Source organism: Papio anubis, chromosome 2 (assembly GCF_008728515.1).
Source record: "Papio anubis isolate 15944 chromosome 2, Panubis1.0, whole genome shotgun sequence".
Classification (NCBI taxonomy): Eukaryota; Metazoa; Chordata; class Mammalia; order Primates; family Cercopithecidae; genus Papio; species Papio anubis.
The window spans coordinates 47142221-47160167 of NC_044977.1; the positions used below are offsets into that span (position 1 = coordinate 47142221).

Consider the following 17947-nt stretch of genomic DNA (forward strand, 5'->3'; position numbering starts at 1 on the left):
GTGCTCAGAACTCAGCATGTGGCCTGTCTGAGGGAATATAAACTGGCAGATGCACAGGGAGGGCCTCCAGGGTGTTTATAAAGAACAGAGACTGGGCTCTAGAAGACAAGTGGCCTCAAGAGACAAGCAGCTGAGGTTCCTAGCGCAAGGTGTGCTCAGAATCATGGCCTCTTTGCCTCCTGCCTCCACCCCTTCCACAGCCTGGGAGAGGAAGCAGTGCATTCCCCTGAGTATATGGATGGCTGAGGGCATGGGCAGATGCTGAGCAACCTCTTCTCCTCACCTCCTCCCACAGCGTCCTTGGCCATAGAACTCTTTAGAATCACATTCAAGGCTTCTCAGAGTAGGAGGGGATTCATCACATTCTGATAAAGCCTTTTTTGGGGGGAATGATTAACATGTCAGTATTCTGATGTTCTGATCGGGGTCCCTAAATGCATTGACAAACATAGTAAATGTCTGTGTAGCAACTTCTTTGTTCCTTGGGTTTGAGTGCCAAGGGCACTTGGCCCGGAGTGTGTTCTTGGGCAAGTGACTTGCCTTCTCTGGGCCCACACTTCTACAACTACAAATACTGGTAACAAGACTGACTTCCTGGGGTCATGGTGAGACCAGAAGGGCTCTAGTGTCTGGTACAGAAGAATGATGCCATCATTGTGCATTGGGTAGTGCTGAGACAATAAAAAGTCTTCTCATGCCTTTTTTCCCAAAGGCTTCACACATGCAGGGAGAATGTGGCTCTATAGGGTGGCAGCTGCGGGGCAAGGCAAGTGAGGAGAGCCTGCTAGCAGTGCTGGGTGGGTTGTGAGAACGCTTGTCACAGCAAACACCAAACATTCTGCTTTTGACATTCCGGCAACAGAGCCAACCTGATTCCCTTCAGAGAGAATTCCAGATCTTCCCTGGGACCTGTGCACCCTCCTGTCCCAGGCCCCTGCACCCTCAATTGCCGGCCAGTGGCCCATCCCCCGTAGTCCTGCTCACTCAGCTTGTTAGGCAAACATTTCTTTGCGGTTTGAGGCTTTTATAGCTGCAGGGTTCCATGGGAAATGTCTTAGCTAAAGATGTGCCTCAAGACACCCTGATGTTAGATGCCTTTCCCAACACATTTTCCCCTCGGCGTTGCTATTTTTAAAGCTCAGCAGAACGTTCAGAGGGAGATGCAGAGCTGCAGCAGGCGAGGGAGGGAAAGGCGTGCTCTTGATTTTTTCCGACTGCAGTCCAACTTTGGGGCTGACCGGCCACCTCCCTTCCTCATGTCTTCTCAGCAGGGACATTTATTAGTGTTTCTAAATAAGTGATGACCTGGCCAGCCAGAAACCTGAGGCAGGAGGGCTCGGACAGGGGGCTGTGAGTGGGGCAGGAACAGAGGAGGGGAGCCCCACCAGGCACTTCTGTCCTGAGTAAGGCTGAGGAATATCTCATTATTGCAAAAAGGAGAGAAAAGATCTGAAATTGGATGCTTTTAAACAGAGAGGGTTTGGAATCTCTTTTTAGTACCTCTTTTTTTCTTCCTCTTCGCCCATGTATTTTCAGGTGTTCAGATAAACAACTTGGATTTGCACCTGAGTGCTTTGTCTCAAAGGGAGGCCCCTCCCTCCCTGATCCATCTTTCTCAAACCTACTGTTGTCCTGGCACCGCTGCCACAAAGATCACTGGTTTTACCAGAGACCACGCCTTCAAGCAGGAGCCCCCGCCCCACACTCTGTTTCCCTGACAAAGTGGGTCCCATACACAGAGCAATGGCTATGGGATGCGTGGACCAGCAATCAATTGTAAAACAGGAAACAGAGCTTAATTATCATAATTACTAGCTTGAGGGAGGCACCAAAGCATGGACTTTTGAATAAAATGGGCTAAAATCCCACCTCTGCCCCTGACTAGTTGTGCCATCTTGAACAACGTTATTTCACCTCTCCAAGCCTCAGTTTCTTCATCTGTGAAATGGGGTTAATGTCTATCTCATTCATGTCAGGATTAAATCAAACAGTGTATATTTGGCTTTGGTCTTTCTAGGTCCTAAAGTTGTGCTCTTTCACCGTATGAATCTGCTTTTTGGAATTAAAGATTTTTCCTTTACTCAGATATTCTTTCAGAAAGACCAGGGGCCACACATTGGCTCCTGATGGGCCCAACTTGGCCCCAAGATGTGGGTTTGGGAGGCACTGTGGGCTTTAGAAACCAAATTATATTAGAATTTTAAATTAACGTGGATGGGTTGAACAGATCAGATGCCCTCTGGCTCCGCACAGGCCTCATGGCTCGCTAGTCTCTCACCAGTCTGATTTTTAAGCAGTTGGCCCTCAGAGGCCTGGGAGTTTCAACCCCTGATCTAGAAAGTCTCTTTCCTGCACACCACGGGCTATTCCTCTTGAGTTGCCCACTCTCTAAGTGACTCAGAGGGCCAGGGGGCCACATTTTATAATGAAACTAGAGTCCAACAGCCCACGGAAGTTTGGGAACATCCCCAGAATGCCAGAGCACTGCACTCCACTTCCCAGGGCCCTTTAGGGAGCCAGTGATTCAATGATTTCAAACTCCTAAAGCAAGAGGGCAACTAAGGCAGAAGAGTGGCAAACTTATTTGCTTATTCATGAAGATTATTCTGGTGTCTTCTGGATGCTTCCTACCCACTAGCTGCAAGCCCACAGGAACCCTCTCCCATACCTAGACAGAGCACAGCTGGAGACCACACCTACCCAAGTTCCCAGGCTAGCCTCACCACTGGCTGACCCCAGGCAAGTCCTCCCATGTTATGGGGCTCAGTTCGCTCATCTGCAATATGGGTCTGTCCTTCCTTTGCTACCACTATTCTGAATTACTCCCAGGGATCCCCTTCCTCTACTCTCAGTGGGTGGGGATAATACTACCCTCCTTTCCTGGACAAATAATCTAGGCCTGGACAATCAGTCAGTAAGAATCAGCCCTGAGACTTTTGCTGGAAAGAGGTGCTGTTTTTCCACTGGGGTTGCTCAGATAAACCTGCTGGTGGCCCTCTTGGCCTTCACTGGGGGAAAGCCTGTCTGGGAATGAAGCCAAACCAGGGGAGATGAGAGCTAGGGAGAGACCGATGGAGAATAAGACTTTCGACGCCCTGGATTCAGCCATGTCTGAAGCCTTCAGTTCCATTCACCACAAAATCCCTGCTTTTGCTTAAATCACTTTGACTTGGGTTTCTGTCTCTTGCAACCAAGAGACTTGACTGGTACATACTCAACTTCCGTTGTCGGCTCCTTTCATGTTTAGAACACAGCTCAGGCATCATAGCCAACCCACCCTTTTCACCCAAACCTGAAGCCAACCATGTCTCACGCACCACTGTGTGCTCGTCACTTTGCATGGGGCCTCGGTGAAAGGGCAGTAGAGAATGCCAAGGCTGGAGCCAAAACTCTGATTCCCTATGGGGGCAGCCACCCAAGCTACCCCTGGGGTTTTGGAAAGTCTCTCACCTCTGTCTTATTCCGAGAGAGCACGCTGGAGTCGATGGGCCCGAGGGACAAGTTTGGCAGCACAAGGTTGAGCACTTTCGCAGCAAGGACCTAGCAGGGGAGGGAAAACAAGAGCTGTGAGTACAAGTGGCATCCACGCCCGGCTCTTCCGCAGTGACAGTTTACAGTACATTAAAAAGAGTGACGCCCAAACTGAACATCAGCCAGGTTCATCTCCCAAGCCTGCATCCTCAAGCCTGCATGCCCAAGGACTCTCCCTTCTGACTCAGCCTCTATTCAGCCTGGCTCTGCTCCACCTGGGAGAGCTGGCCAGGCAGCCACCATGCCCAAGGCGGGAAGCCACGTCTGAATTTTGCCTGCTCTATACCTCCCCATGATTGCTCATGGGTTGTAATTTTGCATCACTGGCAGCAGCTGTCCGGGCTGAGCTCTGGTACCCAGGCCATTTCTCTGGGGTACTGAAAATACACAGCAGGCGCAGAATCACCCAGATCAGCTGAGCACGAAGCAGGACAGCGCGTAAGGGCCCACAGGAACCACACAGAGGATCTGTGCATCCATTTCTCTCGGGGGGCAGTAGAAATAGCACCATCTCGATGAGAAGGCTGTGTGGCAGAGGGAAGGAGAGCTGGGTTTGATTCCTAGCTCTGCTGACTCGTGAACATGGGCTGGAATCTCCACATCGCTGAGCCTCCATTTCCTCAGCTGCCAGTGGGACCTTGACCCTCCCCCAGAGGACCACGGGGAAGGTGAATAACACCCTGTGTGCAGAAGCCCAGGGAACACAGCAGGAGCTTAATACATGCTCACTGAACTTGAGCCTGATTCAGGCCCAAACCTTCCCACCCCCTCCCCCTTTTCTCCTTCTGGATCTCTTGTTTTCCCAGGAAAACAGAGAACCCAGATCTCACACTTCTGCCTTCAGAGAGGGACAGTTTTCATTTCTGCAATGTGCACAGACATTTGGGGATGAAAGATGCTATTTCAAAAGTGAGCCGTGAAATGCTGAAATTAGAATCGGACGGAAGGTGGCAAGCAGTGAATTCTCAGTGCACATCAAGGGCACAGGGCCCATGCTCAGTACCCTTGGCAGAGGGCAAGGGCACTCATGGGCACCGAGGAAGCACCTTCTGGTGCATTGGGCACAGTTTCCCGAATTTTTTCTTTTTTTGAGACATAGTCTTGCTCTGTTGCCCAGGCTGGAGTGCAATGGCACAATCTCGGCTCACTGCAACCTTTACCTCCTCAGTTCAAGTGATTCTCCTGCCTCAGCCACCTGAGTAGCTGGGATTAAAGGCACGCGCCACCACCCCTAGCTAATTTTTGCATTTTTAGTAGAGACGGGGTTTCACCATGTTGGTCAGGCTGGTTTCAAACTCCTGACGTTGTGATCTGCCCGCCTCGGCCTCCCAAAATTCTGGGATTATAGGAGTGAGCCACGGTGCCCGGCCAGTCTCCCGATCTTTATAAAAACCCTGGGAGGTGAGGCTTCATCTCCACTGAACAGGTAAGAAAATGGAGGCTCAGTACCACGAGGTCCATGGGAGGGGCCCCGGGCTGGGGGGCCACTTTATGTTCTTATGCCACATGGCCTGCATTACGCTGTCTCTGTCGCTGTCTATGTCTCTCTCCGCAAATGTGACCCAGAGCTCTAACCTTCCCGTGGGTCTCAACATCAGCGGCCGCTGATGTTCTTTTGGGGGACAAGATTGCTGTGCTTGCCCACCCTCCCTGTAGGCCAGGGCTAAACGTTCCTGTGTCCTTGGCCTGTACAAGTGCGGTGTGACCGCCCACCACGATTGTTTCTCAACCATCTAGTATCAGGCAGACAGCAAAAAACGGGCTTTTCTCCTAAAGGGCTTTGCTCCACATGCATGAACCTATTCAGAGTTCCATGCGGTCAACTCCCCTTTTCTCAAATGGTGGAAATCAGTAATTCCTTCTTAGTGCAAAGGTGGCAGCCCCCTGCCTCTGAGGAGGAAGCTCACTGCCCTCCAGCCTTGGCATCCAGGCAAGCAGATCTCATTCTGCAGCTGCCACGGTGCCAGGTGCTTTGCTGAGCCCTGGGGTCTGACTTTGACCATCTAGTGTAGAAGCATGTGGCAGCCTGACTTCGAGCACTGTGCAGGGGCATGGTGTGTCTGCACAATCAGAAGCCTTGCAGCGTGGCCATGATGGGTCGGGAACATTCAAGAGTCCAGCTGGTGTCATGGGCCAGCTCCAAGAACAAGCCTGGGAAAGGAAAACTTGGAATTCTGGGAACTCTGCACAAGGATTAGGGTATTTTCAAACACGGCTCAAATGTCTGTGAACTCCAAGAATTGGGAGCTCATCTGCATTGGGATCTGTGCTTTCAAAGGTTGAAACAATCTAAAAATGAGAAAATGGAGTGGATCAGTGCATAAAGGCAGTGGGCTGTGGCTCTGTGGCCTTCACTAGACTCTGGCTGTGTAAGGACGAGTGTTCCAGGGCCTCAGCTCTCTCCTTCAGCAGTAGTGATCAAGGGCCACACTGTGAGGGAAGACTTTTGTGTTCCACAGTTATGATGAACTCACTTCTAGATATTCTGCTGTTCTCCATACCCCATCCCTTCTGCCTGACACTGACAGTGTGTGTGTGCATGAAACACCACAAACACCTCCTCCCAGTGCTGCCCTGAGAGACTCTGATTGTATCGGCTGAAGTGGGGCCCTGGCATCAGTGCCTTTTAGCAATTCCCTAGTGAATCTGTGTGCAGCCAGGGCAGACGTGGGGCTGCCAGCTGTGGGGGGATCCCCGCCACGCTCAGGGACTGCAGCAAGGCTCTGTGTGACAGGATGGTGTGCAAATGCCAGGTTTGCAGGCGCTGCTCCCAGGTCAGCCCACCTGCCTGCTGGGGCCTGCACAGCCTTCTCAGGGACATGGCTGTTTTATGTAAGCCAGCTTCCTACCCATTCCCTGACCAGATGGCTCAGAGCCAAGAAAAGGCCCAGGGACCCAGCACCTCAGCAGTGCCTGCCACAGAGGTGAAAGCAAGAGACCACCCAGCATCCACGCCATTTCGTTCAAGCCCACCACCAGATTTCTCATTGTGCCACCATTTGTGTTTTGGGGACCCATCACCTGATTCTGCGGGGACCTGGGCCCGGAGGTGCCGGTCCATTTTCAAGATCGGTCATTTGTGAAGACAGACTTACCTTCATCCTTGAACATATGTTTCTGCAGCTGGCACCTTTTAACCCAAAAGTTTTATACCAAAAAGCAACAAGGCCTCTACTTCCAGGCTCTGGAGAAGATGCTGACAGCTTAGGATCAGCGCCTCAAGGATCAGCACAGCTTGAGCCATCCTTGAAGTGGTTTCACAGGGGATGGGGAAGGGGGAACAGAGAGCCAGAGAGAGCCTGCCTCCAGGAGAGAATTACAGCAAGCCCTATTCTGTCCTCTCACCCAGCAAGCCTGATTTTCTTCCTCCATGAACAGAGGAACTTTTGCAGTTAAAGGAAGCTTTTAAGAAAAGAGCTTCATAGGAAAAAAAAAAAAAAAAAAAAAAAAAGAGGAGAGCCACTTCCTGAGACGTATTTGCTTTAGAAAATGAACAATGCAAGGGGCTGCTCCCTGGAGGGAAGGAAGCGATTCCTGGCAGCGGAATGCCTCACCATCCCCTTCCAGGTACAAAAAGCCAAGGCCCGGGGGCCTCCCCCTCCTATAGCTGTGAATGATCTATTGCTGAAAGCGCAAACAGGAGATGTGGGGAGAGCACATCCTGCTCAGGAGTGGAGGCAGAAGGTGACTTCCGCTGCATGCATCCAGCTGAGCGCTGGCTGCCCAAGGACTGATGGGGCAAGCAGCCACCTTGCTCCCCTAAAGGAGCTGCTGCCAGCAGGTTCAGGATGAGGGAATGCGCCTAAAAGGACAAGCTTGTAACAGTAAAACTCCTGTGGCTGATAGTGTAGATGAGGCACTGGTGTCCTAGTGATAACAACTGGTTGTTCTATCACGAATGTAGATGGAGGAACACGCCCTCCAGGAACGCCTGGTGCAGATTCTGCAGACTTTTCCCAGTGAATGCGCACACAGGCGTGTCCTGGCACTAAATCCCTAGGAATGCCACCCCAAGAACAGAAAGATCTCAGTGCATAGATGGTTGCTGAACCCCTGGGTGCAAATTACACCAGAGAGAGTGTACAAAGAGGCAGGAGGGGACCCAGGTGGATATACCATTCACAGGAAAGGTACAGAAAGAGAAACCCATGAAGGAGACTTCTAGAGTCCTGGGATTCCCTTAAAACGATCTGTAATTCCCTGTCTTCCCAGGAAGATGGAACCGTCTGTACTGTTCTGTTCCTTCAATCCAGTTGGCATATGGCAGCGGGCACAGCACACCCATCCCAACATCCCAGGGCCTCCCTGCTCAGTGTGGTCCTCACACCAGCAGCACCAGTGGCTCCAGGGTCACCCGGCTTCTGGGTCAGGGTCTGTAGCTTTGCAGGGCTCCTGGGCATTCGTGTGCGTGGTGAAGTTTCAGGGGCTGGCAGTGTGTGTGTCCATGAAACACCACAAACACCTCCTCCCAGTGCCGCCCTGAGAGACTCTGATTGTATTGGCTGAAGTGGGGACCTGGCATCAGTGCCTTTTTAAAGTTCCCTAGTGATCCTGTGTGCAGCCAGAGCAGAAGTGCTTCTGACAGGCACTGGCTAGGATGGGGGTGCACACGTTCATGCAGGGCAAGCTGCCCTTTCAAAGGAGCCACCATAAGAGATGTTTGCATGCCCTGACCTTCAGCTCTTTTTCTAAAATTGCATAGTAAGTTCCAAGCCACATTTCCAACAAGACTCAATTGTGTAGAGGCAAAACTTTTAATGATAACTTCATGGCTTAAAAAAAAATTAAGTGTTTAGCCTCTTCCCCACAAAAGCCCCAAGAAAGAGGAGAGCTGCCACTCAGGGGCAGGATGCTTTCAACAACCGCAAAAGAGATCCCCTTTCCCTGCTGCTCGTTTAATATTTGTTGATTTCATGAGCCTAATCTCTCTTGAAGGAGGAAAGGGTAGGATGGGAGTAGAAAGAGCTAAGCAGAGGAAGTGGATTGATTGTGCACGAAGGAAGGCAGAACGGTTGAGCAGGGGACACTGAGGTCACATAACGAGGAAGCAGCGGGGAAGGAAGGAGTCATGGCAGGTCCCACACCTGGATGGATCACATTGCCAAGGTTGATCAGATGACTACTGCTCCCGCTCTCCCACAACCTCCACCCTGAGCTGTGAGCATACCAGGGAAGCCTCAGAGGGGAGTTGCTCACCCAAAAATGATTTGGAATCCAAAACTGTAACGTTCTTGATGCCTTTTCCATCGAATATTTCAAAATCCCCGAATAATCCTACAAGAGCATTAAGAGAGCCTTGGATCCAGCTCAGGAGAGAGGAGCCCTTGAATGGCTCCCCCATTGAGGTGAGACCCCCTGCACCTGCCCCATGACCCTGGCAAAGCCAGGTTTGTGCAACCACACAGCTCCCAATTATGCCAGCTCAACTCAGACCCCAGGGGTCATCGCCTGAGGATAAACTGGGACCAAAACCCATGACAAATGGCTACACAGTCACTGGACCCCAACCCCGGAAGAGACAGGTGATGAAATGGAGAAACCAGACTCGGAGACATGAGGCAGGCACATTTGGATTTGAACTTTGATCCTGAATCCTTGAGAAAGTCTATGATCTCAGTTTCTTCATCTATAAGACAGGGATAATTAAACTAACTCTGATGGGATGCTGGGAGAGCCGCATGAGACCCAACTGCTCTGGAGCAGGTCCCTAACTCTCTTCCTGGCTTCTGGCCCTAAGGAGAGGCCCAATAAATAGGTGTTGGTTGACTGAACGAGTGAGCAAATGTCATTCAAAGTAGAGGCTTCAGGAAAAGCACGTGACATGCAGCTTTGCAACAAATGATGCAGTCACCCACAAACAGGGCAACTCTCCCACAGCTGAAGTCAACATCTTGATGAGCAAGAGGCTTGAGGGGCGTTCCTGCTGCACCATCGTGCCTGTCACTTTAAATACTAGAGACAGGCACAAATGCCTTTATTGATCCAGAAGGTTTTAATGGCTCCCTGTGATCATTTCTAAGTGAATTTCACTTCTGCCAGTGAAAGCCTTGCCATGAGGAAGGCAATTACAGATGCTGTTTCCTAAGTGGCTCCCCCAGGCTGACCTGTGCACAGGAGGCTAGGACCCTCCCGCCTTCCACGGGGCAGCACTATGACAAGGGTCATGGGACGGCCATGCGGGGGACACAGCAGGGACCCTCGGGGTTGCACCAGATTTTCTTGAGAGCGAGAGGACACCTTAAGGCCGTCATAAAATAGAAAGTGCTGTGATCCTTTGCCAGTGACCCTCGCTGGGAAGGCCAGGATACTTGTTTTCTGATAGATCAGGGGCTCACCAAAGATGTGTGGCAGGAGGCTTGCTAGGAAGACAGCTGGTTCCTGGAAGCACAGGTGTCTAGAAAGTCCAACACCTAGCTATTAGCTATTAGAGAGCAGGTGCCCGCAGGACAGAGGAGAACTAACCCCCATGGCGGCTCATTGCTCATTGCTGCTGCCCAAAGGGCCAGTGCATAGCTAAGTTCTGGGATCCTGGGTCCAAATTCACCTGAAGCTTGAAAGAGTGGCCATGTTCAACTCGTTTCCCCTCCATCCCTGCAACCTCCCACTGCCCCAAGGGCCTTCTGGATTCTATGGCTAAAACAGATGAGTGACATTCAGATGGGAGCGGGCTCTGTCAAAGGAAGCTGATTTCAGGTGTGTTTTGGGGTGAAAGGGAGTATCCTGGCACGCTCGCTGGCCTGAGCTCGTGCTCAAGCTGACCTTGAGCAAGGCATTTGGCCTCGTTTCCTTGTCTGTAAATGGGGAATAATTTCTCCTCCTTCCAGGGCAGTGCTGGAGAGGAACGGAGACAATGCACGTCAGGCACCGAGTACTGGGCTCCCAGTGGCAATCCCCTTCTCCCTACTGGGCGAAGTGCCCTTCTTGGTGGGGAGTGGAAGTATCTTGAAGCACTGGCTGACTCCTGCATCCCTGCCCCGGGAACCCAAGGGCAACCTTGGCAAACAGCGAGAGGTCATTTAGAACGATTACTCCCGGTAGGCTGAGACCCCCATCCCTCAAGCTTAGCCCAGGGGGATTTTTCTCTCCCAAGAGGCTCCCAGAGAAAGGAGGGGCCCTGCAGCCTGCAGTTGCTCCTGAGTGCTGTCCCAGACAAGTAAGGGTGGGAAATCTCGAGGGGCGCCTGGAGCTTGACACTCTTCCAGCTGGGGGGCCACAGTTCCACCTCTGTAGCCAGGCACGAGCCGCGAGCCACGGTGAAAACTCCATGGAGCGACCTCACAAATAGCCAGATTTGTTCTGATGCGTGGAGGTTTCGTTTCTGAATTTCTGCCTCTGCCACTTTCTCTGTGAAACCACTTTCTCAGCAGAGACAATGTTTGGGGCCCCCCATCCGTCCTCATTGTCTCATCTCCAGGCTAAATATATCCCAGCTTGTTGAAAACCAGCATCCACATAAGAACCAGATGGTGGCGAGATTTAGGAGGGTGGGGGCGATCTGGCGTTCTCACATTGCAGGGGGTGGGGGCTGGCTGTCTTCCACAGGCCAGGCTGTACTCATAGACTGGGCGTCTCATGCTGCCCCTTACTAACCGGGGGAGTTGCTCTAGAAGGTGCCTGGTGCCAGGAAACTGTTGAACGGCTTGAGGGATTGAGCACTGTCTGAGGAGTCAGGAGGCTGGGACTTGACTCTGCTCTGCTGCTACTCACAGCCACACTCAGGGAAGCCCCTCACCCCCACCACCAAACAGATTTCCCATCCAGAACGCAGGAGGGAGGAGGTGGGCTCTAGGAATTGTTCCATCATTGAGGCTCATAAGAGCAAACAACTGGAAATGACCCCAGGGCACCCTCCCTAAACCAGGACCTATCCCTGCAGTGGGACCCGTGGTAGGTCCTGATGGGGAAGGAGCACCAAAAGGTTGCTAAGTAAAACCACAAAATAAAACCCAAAACCCACAAAAACAAACACACCAACCAAAAGAACAAAAGCAAACACAGAGTACCCCCGACATGCATGGAGCAAGCTCCCATTTGTGTGAAGAAGAAGAACAAATGGAGTGAGCGTTGACGGGAGATGCAGAGACTCTCGCTGGTACCATGGGTTGCTGCCCATGCCAACGGGCAGAGAGACTCTCCCTGCATCCTCTTTCATATCTTTTGAATTTTGAACCATAGAAATGTCTTATTCTTAAAACTTTTAAATGACATTAAAAAATAGATCCTGTGAGACTTTCAGGAAGGTTGTCAGACAAGACTAGAAAATGTGCCAAGAGTGATGAAGCCTTCCAGGGGCAGGGTGGACGAACGCATCATGGACTTTGTCAGCCAAAATTGCCAGAGATGCAGGAGCAGCAACAGATTTCAGGGAGTGGAGGCTGGGCCCTCAAGTCTGGGGCAAAGGGAAACCTAATTTGTCTTGTTAATAAGAGGAGACCTGTATTCCCCCAGGGGCAGCTGGCTCCTGATGTCACAAGGTGATCCATTAGCACAAGGCTTTGAAAGGTCACAGTGGTGGCCTTGCCCAGAAGTGCCCCCTCCCCTGGTCAGTATGGAGCCCAGGGGGCTCTGGGAGGAAACCTTGTTCGTTCCACCTCCAGGACCACCTGCCAGGGTACCCTGGTGCACTTTATCTGAAAAGTCCTGCAGTCCCTGGCTTTTTTGTAAGGGAAAACACCGATTGCAGAAACATCACTTTCTCCCCTGGGGAAATATCCTAGATGCGGAGTGGGCAGCCCTGGATTCCAACCCATCACAAGGGCTGCACAATCCTGACCAGCCATTCATCCTTCCTAAGCCCAGGTTTTCCCATCCGGAAAGTGCTTCTATAACCTGCTCCTGGGCTGGAGGGGAGTTAAGTGAGACAATGCCTGGGAGAGGAGCACAGTGCATGCCTGGCATTGGCTGAATTTTGCAGACCTGCATACAGCAAATCTCATGGAACACAGCAGGAATGCCCTTGATGCTGAGTCTGGGCCTGCTTATTCTACTTAAATAATTAGAACCATAGTCACGGGAGATGTTGAGTAGGTCATGCCTCCCCCAGCATGTTCCAATGATGAGGTAGTGCACATCCAGGCATTGTGATGCTAAGGGACCTCGATCACTCTGTGACAGACCCCTGGTACTGTCCCACACTGCACTGAAATTCACTCATGATAGTCGATTTCAGTAAGTCCGTGATTTCCTTAAACTGGAGTAAAATTCAAATGAGATATCATCCATCTCTCTTGCAAACTAAATAAATCATCGTTCTCTGGCTAAACTATCAGATGGTCCCTGATTTCTCTTTTGCCAAGCCCAGCCCCATTTCAGATGGCTGAGATTTTCTGTATTTAATTGAAAGACTATCTCTAGAGCCAGGAGCAAGTCTGTGGTCATGGGCTGAAGGAAACCCTTTGAGGATGTTGTTATAAGGTTTTATTCCCTGTGCTGTGTTGAGGAGAGTGGGGTGGGGGAATAAGAGCTAATGTCATTATTTAAATGATCCCATAGTCCATAGGGTAAGCCTGTGGACGATGGCTGCCCAGCGCACCTGGCCCCATGACCTACTGCCTCCCCTCTTTCTCTTTTGAGAGTCTCTGGAACTGGCTCAGGAGGCAGCAGCCCCTGCCCAGCACTGGGGTGAGACTGAGGATTCCCTGTGGATACATGGATTCTCCACCCTCAATGGGGCTATGCATCTACCTTAAGTCTGATGCCCTCAAGGCCGGGTCTAAACCAATACCTTGTCAACAAGCCTGAGTCATGAGCAAGCAGCCCTGCTGAGGCCACTGGTTTCATCTCCTTTCTCAGGGAGAGAAAGTGCCTGCTCCACCTCTAGGTATCATTGTTGGTTCATTTGCCTTGGCAAAAGCAGCCCAGAGTCCCAGCACCTAACGGGGTATGTAATTTCTGTGGGTCATTCCAACCAGGAGAACAAAATGACGGATCCCTCACAGTCAGAGGTCGAAAGTGCCTGGGGCGGAGGAGCGCGGCAGTGAATGCGACTCCGTACTGCAGTTAGGAGTACCTGCAGTTCCTCTCACTGCTCACTTTCTGCTGAAGTTGGCAAATAGTCAATGAAAAACAGCCCAGGCCTTAAGTGTGACTTGTTAACAAATGTGACTTTGCTGGACTAATAACAAGTCTAACCTCTTCTCCTTTTAAAGTTCATCAACAAAACATGCACAAACAGGAAGGCATTATCCTTTGTCTTGGGGGAAAATGGCACCTGCCTTTAGAAATTACAGAACCCCGGTGGCAACAGTGTGGGATATTTGTCCAAACCCTTACGCAATACTGTCTGAGGTCCAAGGATGGCCTTTGGCCCTTTTACACAGACTCAGGCTCCAAATGGAAGCCCCATGTCCCGGGAAACCTGCAGGAATTGTACAGACTGGAAGGTCCTTTTACCTTGAAAGTTGTTGCAGATTCAGGATTGGCAAGAACCAGAGGTGAAATGAGTACCATGCCGGCGAAGTGGCCCGGCCTCTCTGCGGCCGTGAGGATGGCGATGGCACCTCCCTGTAATGCAGAACGGGCAGAGCTGCTGTGTTCGGCTTGCAACAGCGCACACAATTCTAATAAACATGACCAATGCCATAATTCTAATAAACATGACCAATGCAGTCCTCTTAAGCTGCAGTCCTGGCCAAGAGCCCTGAGGAGGACTACCTTGGAAGAGGCACCATCAAATGTTGGATAAACTAGATCTGCAATTATTTTATTACACATGTTTTTTTCTCTGGGTTTTCCAAGAGCAAACATTTCAGAGAGTTATAAATAAGGTTCCTGCCTGTGGGCCGCAAGTTGAACAATAACACATTCCCACTTCATTTCAAGCCCAAAGCTGGCGGAACCCCAATTCATCATCCCGACAGGCTTAATAGGAGGGTTGTTTTCTTTCTTTTTTTTTTTTTTTTGGTGGGGGGTAATGTGATCATAATAATAGATTGCTATACTATACTTTTTCCTGGTTTAGTAAAGGTCCTAGAAATTTAAATTCCAAGAAAAATGGGAGTGAATGTGGATGGTGCTGGAGAGAGGCCTCACCTGTTTGCTAAAGCACAAAGGTGCTTAAAAGCAAGGGTTGCAACTGCAAATGCTCACAGGGGCTGGACAGGTAAGAGAAACTTAAGGACAGAGCCAGGCAGTGACCAAGGGGCGAGAGGCAACGCCCACCCTGGTGAAATGTCCCCAGGGATATAAATTCAGGCAGTTCGATACCTCTTGGTCAGCCAACCAGCCTACTTTTTCTGTAGGTAGATTTGACCTGGAGGCTGCCAGTTTAAGGGCCGCGATTTAAGATTACATTTGCTCCATTACATTTTAAGACGATATTTGCTCGATTTACGTATTTAAAAGGTGGAAGGAGTTGGAATAAGCTTTAAGGAATTTTTTCCAAGGGGACCCTTTGTCCCTAGTTATCATTCAATTCTGAAAAAAGCACACAAGGTTTGGGGACATTTCGTGTGCTTGTTATTGATGAAGGAGCTATTCCCCCCTCCAAGAAGTGGCTCTTAGTAGCCTCACTATGAAATGGCACCAAGTGGGCCAAAGAGCGTTGAGAAAAAGATCAGTTTTCCAAAAGGCCACATACTCAAGCTGCTCAGTCAGGACCGGCTGGCAGCCTCCCTTGTTTCCTAAGCACGGAATCGCCCAGGAACTCCAAGTGCAGTGCACAAAGGGAGACATCATGTCAGCAGGCAGAGAGCAGGGGGAGGGGTGAGGAGTCAGGGCCACCCCCTTCCCCCTGCAAGGCTGGAAGCCAGGGTGGATGTGATGTGGGTCTTCTGTGGTCTGCTTACCATGGAGTGGCCCAGAAGGAAGACAGGAAGCCCAGGGTAGTCTTTCTGCATGGAATCCACATGCTGCAACACATCTCTGACGAAAACGTGGAAGTCAGACACTACCATCCTCTCCCCTTCGCTCTGTCCATGGCCAACTGGAAAGGAATGGGAGATGAGAGAGAGCTGCAGTTACCAGGTTGACTCCTGCCCAAGCCCAGAGGTCTCCTCACTGCAGTCACCCGCCTCTCTCTCCTGAGCGCCTGAACGTGTCACCTCATTTTAACTATTTCCGGCCACTCTTGAATGTTGGAATTCTTCTCTCCCACTTTTTATGGATTATGAAACTGAGGCACAGAGTGGTTGAGGAACGTGCCCAAGATCACACCACTAGGAAGCGACGAGCCAGGATGTAAATACTACAAAGCCTCCCTTGGGGTTGGTTTCCAAGGAAGGGAAAAAGGATAGGTGCACAGAGAGCCTCAGCATGCCCAGTTTTCTGCAAAGTGGCCAGGAGTAAGACGAAGATGGCTCAGAATTTTCCTGCGTTTTCCCTGTTCCTTGCCCCTGGCAGCTGTGCCTGAATATTGGCCTTTCACCAGGTAGAGTGGTACACTTAGCCCCTCATCTTACAGCTTTATGTGAAGATAACATGACGAACATAAAATAATATGCAGTCATTGGGTGTGCTTGCCAGAAAGCTCTCGACGAAGCTGCAGTGAAACTAGGTCACACTCTCTCCCTCTTGGGTTTAATCTGTCACCTATTTGTGCTGTTCACCCGCTTGTTCTTTCCTCAGGGCCCTCCACTTTCTCCCTCTTTGAAGGACATCAGTCGCTATAGAAACAACTCACTGGCTGTGGCTTCACATTCAGGCTGAAAGCAGCTGTGATGGTTTGAAAATTGCAAAAAAGAAAGCGCTTCTGGAGAACTGGGACCACACAGCCAGAGGGGCTGCCCAGACCTTCCCTGCTGAGAGCCTGAAGCACTCATTAAGCCTCTGCCACCTCTGGGGAGGCTGCTGCACTAATAACGGCCACCACCTGGAACTGACAGGCTGCCCAGACCTCCAGCTTGGAGACCCTCCTGCTGTCAGGCCCCGAGCTGCCGTGTTTCCCACTGGCCTGTCCCCCTCACCCACCTTCCCAGCCACCATCCCATGGTCTCTTTGACTATCCCACTGGGCCCGAGGGTCCCACTACCCTCTCGGCAACATTCCCCTTTTCCTTGCCCTTCTGAGTAGTTTTCTCTTTTAAAATTTATTTTTACTTTTTACTGTGCTATCATATCCATAACATAAATTTTGCTGTTTGAACCATTTTTAAATGTACAGTTCAGTGGCATCAAGGACATTATTGTGCAACTCTGTACTTTTTCACCTTCCCATGCTGAGACTCCACACCAATTGATATGGGTTGACTTGTGACCCCCAAATCCATATGTTGAAGCTCTAACCCCCAAGATCTTGGAATGGGACCTTATTTGAAGACAGGGTCTTAAAAAACGTGATTAAGTTAAATGAGGTCCTTAGGGTGGGCCCAAATCCAAATGACTGGTGTCCTGTAAGGAGAGGGGATTACAACCCAGATAGAGGGAAGATTATGTGAGGATGCAGGGAGACGGCAGCCATCTACAACACAAGGAGAGCATGCAGGAGAAACCAACCCTGCTGGTGCCCTGATCTTGGACTTCCAGCCTCTGGAACTGTGAGACAGTAAATGTCTGTTGTTGAGGCCCCAGTCTGGGGTCCTTCATTATGGAAGCCCTGGCAAACTCATACTAGCTATTAAACCCCAACTCCCATTTTCTTCTTACTCTCTCTTCCCCCACACCCCTGGCACCCTCTATTACACTTTCTGCTTCTATAAATTTAACTGCTCTAGGGACTTCATTTGAGTGGAATCAGGTCATATTTGTCCTTTTTGTGTCTGGCTTATTTCACATAGCACGGTATCTTCAAGGTGCATCCATGTAGTCATGTATGTCAGAATTTCCTTCCTTTATAAAGCTGCATCATATTCCATTCTGTGGATGGACCATGTTGCGTTTATACATTTATCTGTCGACGGACATTTGGGCTGTTCCCACCTTTTGGTTATTGCAAATGATGCTGCCGTGAACATGGGTGTGCAAATCTCTCTTCAGGTCCCAGTTTTCAATTCTTTGGGGTAATACCCAGAAGCGGTGTTGCTAGGTCAGATGGTGATTCTGTGTTGAATTTTTGAGGCATGATCCCCCATATCCATTGGAACATCTCTCAGCACACAGCCCCTACTCCTCCGCAGGGGCTGCTGCTCTCACTCTAAAGCCTGAGGCCTGGCTGCACACAAACGCTGAGCCAAGGCAACACCAGGGCTGCCCAGTGACAGGCTCCCTCTTCCCACAGGCTTGGTCTCCAAACAAGTTCATCTGGGCATCTCTTCCGCATGTTTCTATGCTCCCAAAACTTGCAATGCTACCTAATAATCCTGGGGACATAGTATCACTCATCTTTTTTGAAAACAAGGGGACAGTCCAAAACGACCCTCTATATTGGAAGCATCCCCCTTTCTGATTCCAACCACTCCCAGCCCAGCCTGCTCCCCGTGTCAGCTACATCCCTGTCCTCCCTCCTTCATCCACAGCCCGCAAGCCGCCCTCTTCCCTCCCTC

General features: G+C 50.6%; 1 protein-coding gene across 6 annotated transcripts in view; it reads right to left on the bottom strand.

Moving 5' to 3' along the window:
• Positions 1–17947, bottom strand: part of MGLL (monoglyceride lipase) — a 136815-nt gene that overhangs the window by 18342 nt on the left and 100526 nt on the right. For 4 of the 6 annotated variants that reach the window (XM_009181377.2, XM_009181376.2, XM_009181379.3 and 1 more), the window contains 4 exons: positions 15318–15454; positions 13924–14034; positions 8728–8805; positions 3451–3540 (listed from right to left, as the gene is read on the bottom strand). In XM_009181377.2, coding sequence (XP_009179641.1) covers positions 3451–3540; positions 8728–8805; positions 13924–14034; positions 15318–15454 — 416 coding nt within the window. The remainder of the gene's footprint in view (positions 1–3450; positions 3541–8727; positions 8806–13923; positions 14035–15317; positions 15455–17947) is intronic. The other 2 variants (XM_009181380.2, XM_003906915.5) reach the window with 1 other exon arrangement.